This window comes from Nanorana parkeri, unplaced genomic scaffold, assembly GCF_000935625.1.
Source record: "Nanorana parkeri isolate BGI_ZX_2015 unplaced genomic scaffold, ASM93562v1 scaffold1191, whole genome shotgun sequence".
Lineage (NCBI taxonomy): Eukaryota > Metazoa > Chordata > Amphibia > Anura > Dicroglossidae > Nanorana > Nanorana parkeri.
In genome coordinates this window covers 1-10,511 of record NW_017307459.1, presented here as the reverse complement: position 1 = coordinate 10,511, position 10,511 = coordinate 1, and the positions used below count along the sequence as shown (strand labels likewise).

Below are 10,511 nucleotides of genomic sequence, written 5' to 3'. Positions count from 1 at the left end.
GTTATTCGTTCCTAGGCCGTTTTTTTTTTTGGACTGACGGCGGCCCACGGCCCCAAAGTCAGGAAAAAAAAAAAAAAACAGGTGTCCGGGAGCTGCTATCTAATAGCGGGAGACTCCAGGAACATACAGGAGAGTTGAGATGTCTGACTGCTTAACAGTATGCTATGCTAATCGCCGTATGTGGTGCTAATCACAGTATGAGTATGCTATTCACCATTGGCGTTAAAGCCCAACTGTAGCCAGTTCGGATAAAGCAGGGAAGTGTTAGAGCCTCTGTTGGGTTTTATTGCTGTCTGTGTCTTTATTAGGGAGACACACTTGTCAGTACAGGAAATAACTGGAAATGTTGTCAATGGTGACACAGACAAAAAAAAAAAGTTATACTATAGTGAGGAAGGGTTCGATTTGTATTGCTCTCCTTGCTTTCCTGTCTTAGTGACGATTGCCATCCAGCACCCTGACCCCCCAGTTTTTGTATGAGCCCTGCAGGGATATATTGCCACGATATACAGCCAAACAAATGGGAAACAAAAGTGGAAGCCTGCAATACTCATTATTGCAATGGAACAAGTGGTCCTCACCTCTGCATCTACTTCCCACCATAATTTAACATTACATACACATTTCAAAGTCTGTTTGTGCTGATAAGGCAGTAGCTCTGCATTGTGGGCATTAGGCCAATGGAGTCTTCATTGTCATGTGACCTGGAATCCGAATGTCACCAGATATCCTTGTTATAACACACAGGTACAGTTATGCTTACTCTAATACATTTACCATCTGTTCCCCATTGCTACCTAGTTGTTTTAATTAAACAGACCTACATTTTCCCTTTAGTTCTGCAGAATCAGAATCTGCAATACCCACAGCTAGAGTTTCACTTTAAAGTACTACCCCAGATAAATGTATAACATTGCATTTAGCTCAAGTATATATTCCTTGGAAAAGTTCTGAAATATAATGGACATACTCTCCCTCCGGAGGGTGAGGCGCTTCCTTGCGCACCAAATATTCAGTTTAGACATTGTACTTTATATTGAGTTGCCACGTACAGCTGATAATGTTACATCTCGACCATACTGATAATATAAACTTGTAAAGTGTAAAGAGCTTTGAGTCCTAAGGGAGAAAAGTGCTTCATAAATCTTAGCTGTATTGTACTATGTCTGTGGTGTCCAATCTTTCTAAGTGGATTGCAACTGAAGTCGGTGGTGGCCTTGACTGACTGTAAGCCTCTTATCTATTCCCAACAAGAGTGCAGAGCATAGAACTACTTATTAAACTCTTAAGCAGGCCTGTAGTCCTAGGGACATTAGAAGATAAGAACAGGCTTTTCCATGCACAATTATCATATTAAAGAAGAACTCTGAACAGATATGTGAAACATCCTCAAGTTCAGGCATACTGTATATTCCTTCATTAATTCTTCAAAGAAGTCTTTTTATAAAAAACAGAAAAGAAAAGTAAGGTCACATAATAGCACAGAAGCACAGTGTGTTAGCATGTCTGCACTGCACCCCTGGGGGTCCCCGGTTCAAATCCAGATTCAGGCAGGATGCTATCGCCATAGAGTTTATGTTTTCTCCCTGCCATCTGGGTACTTATGGGCAGCACAGTGGTTAGCGCTTCTGCATTGAGGGTCCCTGGTCTGAATTCCGGCCAGGTCACTATCTGCAAGGAGTTTGCATGTTCTCCCTGTGCCTGCGTGGGTTTCCTCCGGGTACTTCGGTTTCCTCCCACACTCCAAAGACATGCTGGAAGGTTAATTGGCTCCTCTCTAAAAATTGTCCCTCTATGTATGCATGTGAGATAGGGACCTTAGATTGTAAGCTCCTTGAGGGTAGGGACTGATGTGAATGTGCAACTATGTAAATAATAATAATACTCTGGGCTTCTCCCACACTCCAAAACATGATGGTAGGTTAATTGGCTACTATCTAAATTGGCCTTAGTATGTATGTGAGATAGGGACCTTAGATTTAAGCTACTTGAGGGCAAAGATTGGTGTACATGAGTAGTATGTAAAGTGCTGCGTAAATTAACAGCGCTATATAAATAAATACATTTCTGAAGGGTAAATGAAGAAGGCAGGCTTACAGGAAGATAAGAACACTCAACATTGTAGTGGTATGAAATAGGACTTCACAGAGCAGACAGGAGGGTGGGGCAGTGGCACGCAGCCAGAGGTTTTTAAAGCTCAGACAAGCAATGGCACCAGTCTTAAACAATGCAGTCCTATATCACATAATAAAAGTATGTAGATCACTTTACAATCTTTTGGCAGGTATGTTTTTTAATGGTGTATTTAGCTGTTGGCTGAAGTTGCCCATTAACAATGTGAGATTTTCTTTCCACGTCATATATAATATGCATTAAACTATAAGATGAAAAGTTTGTTAATGATCTGGCATTGTTCGTAGAATTCCAAATTTATTAGGATCCATAAAGTGATCTCAGTGTCGGAATTCACCATGCAGAAAGACAATCTCTGGCTATCGGATGTCTTCCTCAAGGCCCTCAATCACCTGCCCTTGGAATACAACTATCCTCTCTACAGCAGGATCTTTGATAATTTTGGCACCCATTACATCAGCCAGGGCTCAATGGGCGGATCGTATGACCTTCTCTATCAGTACAGTTCAGAGGAACTAAAAAACTCAGGTAATCAAATTACAGGACAGCCGGGAGATGTGAAGTCTTGCCTTGATGTAATGCTGTTAAAAAAGACTTCGGTTTTTATGATACAAATAAACCTATATTGATTTTATACCACTGGCCATGAATGAATTATTGCTCGTCATTAAATTGTTTTGGACTGAAAATGTTACTGACTTCAACAAAAGCAGCAGTGAAGGATACAGACTACTCCGAAATATTACATTGCTTGGTGCAAAAGGAAAATTGTTAGCTACCCTGCTGCAATTATGTCCATGTCTACTGTAGTGACTGGGTCAGGACATTCTGGTCTACAAAGTTTTATACCCGATTTTCAGAGCGATATCACAACCAGTGAGTGTTTTAGGTAGGGCTCTAATAAATCTATAACAATACTGGATATTTTTTTAAATATTTTATTTTAATTTATTTTTTATAAACCTTTACATTTTTTATATTTTATTTTTAGTTATTTATTTTTATTAAACATTTTTATATTTTAACTTTACTGCTGGGGGCTTCAGTAAAATATCAGGGATCTAAAAAGACCCCTGATATTTTCCTATTAAAATAGAAAAAGATATTGAGGACACAGAGTGTCTTATTCTGTATCCCCTGGTATGAATGAATCCTCTATAATGAGTGTTCCTGTTCATTCATAACTTGTGGATATAGTATGAGTTACTATGTACACAATCATGAATGAACAGGAAGTGATGTAGATGACTTTCCATTCATTCATAACTGGTACATAGTAACTCATACTATGTCCAGTTATTTGCAATCACTGATCGCTGAATGTTTGTATACCACCCTCCATTTTGGATTGACTGCCACAGGAGGCTAGGCCAGCGGTGCAGGGAAGAGAGCTCGGTCTATTTTGACAGCTGATTCCTCCCCCCTCACAGCTGGCTCAGGCTCCTGTGACAGCGCACGGCTGATCTCCACCATGATCAGTCAGAGGAGGCCTTCGGGGGGTGGTGCAGGAGGAGGGCACGACCTCTTGTGACATCACGGGTCGCATTGCTCAGGCTACCTCTGACAGTTTCTCTTCTCCTCGCTGGACGTGTCAGAGGGGACACAAAGCAGCGCAGAACGGGGAGGAGAGAAGTCACGGATGCTCCGCAATTTCGGCCGAAAGATGCCACTTTCGGCATTTTGCCAAAAGTGCCATTTTCGGCCGATATGTTTTGGCAGCCGAAATTTTGGTGCATCCCTAGTATATATTGTAAGGGTTTAGCATCAAACAGCAAGTCACTGACAGAAGACTGGTCCACTTGTCATCCATTCATCATTAAAAGTATACACTGACCCCCAATCATCAATCCTTGTGTACTGAAGTCATCATAATTACACCATTGCTCTCTTAGGTATGACGGATGAAGAATCAAAGGAGTGTTTACGAACAGAAATAACCTATCGGGTCTTTTTTTTCAAAAAGAAGAAAGTGAGGGAGAGCTGCACTACAAACAAGATGTCCGTTCGCTATGGAGGTAAGTGGAATCTTGGAAAAGGTTTACCCGGTCATGTCAACAAATCTTGCAAATGTGGAAGAATCCAAGATATAAGGGCCGGTATGCTATAATGTCCGTGCGAGTGGGAATTTAATGCAAAATCAACAAATATGCTAATAGGGTGCCAATGCAGCTTATGGAGTGGGCATTCCCTTCTTTGTCCCCCCCTCCCCAGTTGCCAGTTTACTGACTGTTTACTGACTGCCCCCCTAAATTAACACTTAGGAGCTGATCTATAATAGACCATTATACCGTTATCCACTCTCTGCAGGACATTGCAGTGCTTATCTACCACCACGCCCACAGTTTCATTCACAAAATGCTAAATGCAGCACAGTGGCATAATGGTTAGTAGACATGTGCAGGGCAAAAAACAACTTGTTTCGGATGAAGCAAATTAAAAGGAAAAACATTTTCATTCATTTCGTCAAAGGAAACAAAATGTTATGCTGTTTAGGATTCGGAGACAACGAGCCTCCGAAATCCGAAACCGCACACTGAAACTGCAGCACAACTGGCGGCCATATGGGCTGCCAGCGTGTTCTGCACATGCACGCAGCCATCTTGAAGTGTATCTTGGTATATACCAAGATGGCAGCGCCCGCATATTCAGGATATACGGCAAGATGGCGGCACGCATGCGCAGAACGCGCCGGCGGCCGATATGACCACCGCTCGTTCAGCGTGTCACATCACCGTCATGTGATGTCATGCGCTCTGCCTCCAAGATGGTGGCAGGCATGCGCAGGACATAATTCCTCCATAATTCTAGGTGAGACTCTGCCTCCCCTGACTGCACGTCTTTGCACCCGGAGCAGAGACCGGGGGACACCCTATCGTGATGTCATCGCGCATGCACATGACATCACCACGCGCGTGACCGTCTAATTGACACCTGCCAGCAGCCATCTTATTGATGGGTGCTGGCAGAGAGAGGAGGGGACGCCGCCGGGTCCCCTCCTCTCTCCTGACACTGACACTTTTCAGAGGGGGTGACATCTGGGTGCGGGCCGCACCTCCGCTCCCCCTTGTGATGCCACTGACAACACTGCTCCTTTATAGATACAGTACCATGAGTAAGTGTCACCTAAGGACAAGATGTTTGATACTGGCCGGATCACCAGTTGAAAATATTTAACTGCTGGCAGCCATCTTAGTGATAAATGAGGGCACAGAGAGGAGGGGATGTTCATCCGGCGAGATAAGCTCTGCCGCTAGGTCAACTCCTTTCTAGTGTAGACGTTGGGCTCTTGGTCCATGACCAAGTGCCCGTCGCCCGACTTTTCAGTGGGGGTGACACCAAAATGACTCTGATGGTGTCACCTGGTGTGGGCCGCACCCCCCTTGTGATGCCACTGGGACAGGCAAATTGCAATATATTACATTTTTGTTTTTGGGTTTTGATACACTATAACCATCCTACACAGCATCGTGCTAGTATGGTGGACATGAGACTTTTGTAGAGATAAATGTCTTGGTGCAGTGATTTCCTGTGTGTCAGATAGCAGGGGGGAGGGTAAGGAAAAGGTGAGTATTTGCTGCTGGGGAGGGACGCATTATAGTGAACCTATTTATTTACCCTACAAATCTATTTACCATTTTTCAGGATCATTTTTGCAATCATCCGAGAAATCCGTCTCCTTTGTCAAAGGCGGCAAAGCTAAATATGCCGCTAAGCTGGCTTATGTGAGACAAGGTTCCTACCCTGAGAATCAAGACTACGAAGAGTGGAAAGCATCTACTTCTGAAAACCAAGAGGTAGTGGATTTCGAGGTGAGTGTCAAAAGGGTTTCTACCTGTACCTAAAAGGTTCATCTGGTTGCTTTCTAAATTCTTAATAGTTAAAAGGTATTAATACACATTTGTGCAAGATTCATGTTTCATGGTACCACTCACCCCAAATTTGCACCATGGCTTCATTCTTCTTACCCTTGCTAAGACTGTTTATTTCTAAAGGCATATACATGCATATAATGATCTTTACAGGGTATGTCCACTTTCTCACACAATGTGAGAAAATGAACTTACCCACATCTAGGGGTGTCCGTAGCCTTATTGCTACCTGAGGCAGGATGGGGCGGTGGTGGGGGTTGGTACATGCAGTCAATGAGCGGGAGAGGAGTGGTGCTGGTGACGCCGCCCTCTTCAGGCTCTAAGCAACCTATGATGCTCTGGCCGGCATCCCACTCAGTTCCTGGCAACCAGTGGGCAGGATGCCAGCCAGAGCACTGGCCCTTACACATCTCCCCACCAGCTCTTAGCAAATTGGATTGCTCTGGCCGAAAAGGGGGTGGCAGGTACATTGTGCAGTCGAGCTGCTCTGCCTGCCACCCCCCCCCTCCACATAACCCAAAAAGAGATGCTGCCTGAAGCAGCTGCCTCAGGCTGCCTCATTATAGGGACAGCCCTGTCCACACCTCTCCCTGCCACTGGTGTTCATACCATTATGCTGCAAGAGCTGACTCTCCCCCCTTCCCCGCAGCTGGTGTATGGTCTATACACCGTACACTGCATTGCAGCCACGTCGCTAGTATTGGACATAATGACTGCAAATACCAAGCACTGATTGGTCAGCACTAGGGTTGCACAGATACCAAGTACAGTACTCGGTACAAGTATGAGTACATGTACCGATACTTTTGAGCTCCAAGACTAGACTAGAGACAAATTCAAAAATTAGGAGGCAGCTGTCATTTGTAAGGAGCACACGGAGCTCCTGGGATTTGTACATCTCTGTTTTATGTACGATTTTGTTTTTATAAATATAAATAAAGTGATGCACAGATACCAGTTTTGCGAGTACGAGTACTGGTACTTGCCGAGTACTTACAAGTACGAGTACTGATAAATTTTTGTTTATTGTCATGTGACAGTTTTTCTAAAACAATACAGACTAATGATTTCAGGACAGTGGTGGAGCGCCAGAGCCAGGTCCCAGCTGCAACCACTGCAACCCTGGTAGTTCACATGAAAATGCCAAGTATCAGCACCGGTACTCGAAAAGTATCTGTGCAACCCTAGTCAGCACAGTCATATGATGACACTGACCAATGAGAAGTGCTTCTTACTTCTGGACTCTGATCCCCGCCTCAGAAGCGATTCTCATTGCTCCACGTGGTCATGGGACCGTACTGACCAATCAGCGCTAACCATTGGTGGCATTATACCTGATACTAACTGAGGGGCTTTAGTGTGGTGTACAGTGTACAGACCATACACCGGCTGCAGGTTGGGGGTGGGGGCTATTGCTTGCAGTGTAACGGTATGAATGGTGGGATCAGGGAGAGGTGGCGGAGTGGTGTGGGTATTAGGGTTGACTCCTTTTCTTCAAGCGAAAGGTGGCAAACATAGTGGGTATATTCATTTTGTGAGAAAGTGGACTTACCCTTAAATAGTTTAGGGGAATTCAGTTTAGCTGCATTTAAAGAAAATCAGATTCTGTGCATCCAGGGTCTTCACCCAGGTAGTTAACTTGGTAGGTAACCTGCTACCCAGTGACCCCTGCTAGCCCAATTAACCCCATCTCCCCTTTATCTCAACCAATAATACAACTACTCTTGAGTGGAGTTTAAATGGCCAAAACAGCTGCAGCTGCAGTTTGCCTGTGGCACCATGTTTTATGTTATACCCATATTCAGGGTGTAACATGAAACATGGTCAGACCGTGCGCTATTGTACATCAGAGCTAGTGTGGGGTACCATGCACTAGGTGCTTTGTGTTGCACTTCATTTAAATGGCATCCCAAGACATCTCCCGGCAGCCGTGCGAGGTAGTGCACGGAACCGCAATCTCATGAGTTAAATGCTACACCATGGTGTAAAGGGACCTTACTCTCACTATTACTCTTGGTGGCTATTGTCATCGGGACAGAAAGCATCGGGAAATCCAAACACCGGAACAGGAGATGAGGGAAAATCATCTCCTGGAGTCACTTGTTCAAGTGACAACTGTCTAAGGCCCCTTTCACATGGGCTGATCAGGACGGGCTCCATGCCCTGATTGGAGTGGTACGGATCAGATCTCACTGCTGTGACATCCATGTCTGTCCAGTTTTTTACACCATTGCAAGAACTAAAACAGCTGGACAACAGTTTGCGGCATGCAGGCTTTAATACTGTGATACTGCTCCTGTCCCTGGCTCCCCTATGACAGGCCCACCCTCACTCCTGTTGCAGGAGACTTGACAAATGAGCAACCGTAGCACACAAAAGCATTTTTTGATCATTAACGTGTAAACACTAATATAAAGAGCACCCATGTCAACAAGTACCTACGAAGCATTTACGTTGTACCAAGCAACTATTAACAGGCGTTTAGAAGCCTTCAGAGGCATTTCACAAGTTCTCTGAGGCTTATAAGCTCTGCAGAGACTTCCTGAATGTTTAATAAATGGCTTATGAACACAACGCTCATCAGACTATTTTTTTTAAAGCCAAGATGAAAAAATGTCCAGAAAGAAACTAGTGATGGCATAGGGAAAAATAAGAATGACCTTTATCTGTAATGATCCTTCACTCTCTCTCCCTTAACTTAATAAATGGGCCTGGCATTTTTATAGGGACTATTGAACCCATTTTAAAGCTTTTGGTTTGATGAACCTGTGCAGTGCTAGGCGGATGCAATATAATAGGGTTAATATATGAAAACTGGTGCAAAAGTAGAACTGTTGTTCATAGCATCCAAGATGCCGTGCTTCATCTGATTGGCTGCTATGGGCAACAGATTTAAAAAAATAAATAAATCAGCACAACTTGGGGCAAAGCCTTGTGAAGTGGTGTAGTGCTTGCAGTGCTGTGCTGGCCTACGATTGGCTTGTACCATACACTGCTGGTGAATGAGCAGATACTTTTTTCCAGGTGCAATTTACATTATTCTTACTGCAAGTAACTTTATAACTGGAATGAACAACCCTACAAATTCGAACTCTCCCTCTCCACCTGTACACGTGTGTAGACTGCCAATGTTTTTATATTTCCTTTCCTTGTTTGCATTAATGAAGTGTTAATATTTGCCTTTGTCTGTTACAAGAGCATTTTGTATTTACTAATGTCAGCCTACTTTAATGCATTAACTATCAAACAATGTCACTTATCAGTGTTTTTATTTCTCCCAACATTATGTAGGTCTTAGAACATAATTCTATTTCAGGCACCATAAAAATTTAAAAAAAAAAACAGCTGGACCCAATGTCGGTCTATGGTGAGTCAGATATAAACAGACATGTGTCCGCTTACATCAGATTTCCCCTGATTCAGCACAATCAGGTCCGGTGAAACGGATATCGGACCTGAACCTGGAGTTAGGGGTAACTGGGTGCAAACGAACACCCATCCGTTTACACCTGGCAGCCCATAGACTTGCATTGGGCATCCAATCGGGTCCTCTTGAAAAACTGACAGGCGGACCTGATCAGACCGCCCATGTGAAAGGGGCCCAAGAAGGGAATTCCCATTTCACATTGGAAAGATTCCCTCACATTTCCTGTTGTGTCTCTTGCCAAGGAAGTAAACAAAAACTTAAAAAATGGAATACAGACAACAACAAAAAACTTGACATGGATACTAATTCTTCTCAGATATATCCAACTACTAAAGAAGAAAATACCAAAGCATTTATATATAATATTTTACTAGTACTATGGTTGTTTTTTTTATTATTTTCTTTGAATTTTATTCAAACTACATGTACTATTGTTTCCATTTGATTGTTTTTCTTTTTAGAGATTACTAGTTGTGCCCCATTTTGGTAATTCGCTTCTTTTAATGATTCTTACAGCTGAAGCCCATTGTGGATTTAATTACTGGATTTCCCTGCGCAGTGACGAAACGTCGCAATCTCCTGAAGGCTTTTAATGAGTATCTGGGGAGGTTTGATCCATGTCAGTGTTCCCCCTGCCCTAATAATGCCAGGACGGTTTTAGTGGGTACAGAGTGCCTCTGTGTTTGTCAACCTGGTACATACGGGCAGAGCTGTGAGAAACGTGCACCGGACTACAATTCAGGTAGGTGGTGAAAACTCTGCAATATTTCCAGTCTATAGAAACTAATTATATGCCAGATCTGACGGACATGCACAGGCTATTGTGGTTGTGTGCCAGGCCTATGGTATCTGGCAGAGACCTATTGCAGTCTGCATATGCGCAGATTCAGCACATATGCAAACACACTGCGGTCCTCCTACAGGCATCTGAAAGAGACACAAGACATGTCTGTGCATGTGTGAGATCTTGCAAACTGCCTCCTGGGATGTGTGAAGTAGATATCCCAGAAAATATATTTCTGCAGAATATATCGATTAACACCCTTGTGCCGCCCCAATAGGGGCATAGAATATGAGATGCA

General features: G+C 43.6%; 1 protein-coding gene across 1 annotated transcript in view; it reads left to right on the top strand.

The window, feature by feature from the left end:
- The window catches only part of LOC108796897 (complement component C6-like), a gene marked incomplete at its 3' end in the record, with an annotated part of 32,069 nt that extends 21,898 nt beyond the window's left edge, over positions 1-10,171 (top strand). The window contains exons 8-11 of the mRNA XM_018568455.1: positions 2,421-2,661; positions 4,026-4,148; positions 5,776-5,942; positions 9,946-10,171. Coding sequence (XP_018423957.1) covers positions 2,421-2,661; positions 4,026-4,148; positions 5,776-5,942; positions 9,946-10,171 — 757 coding nt within the window. The remainder of the gene's footprint in view (positions 1-2,420; positions 2,662-4,025; positions 4,149-5,775; positions 5,943-9,945) is intronic.
- Between the last annotated feature and the right edge of the window lie 340 nt (positions 10,172-10,511).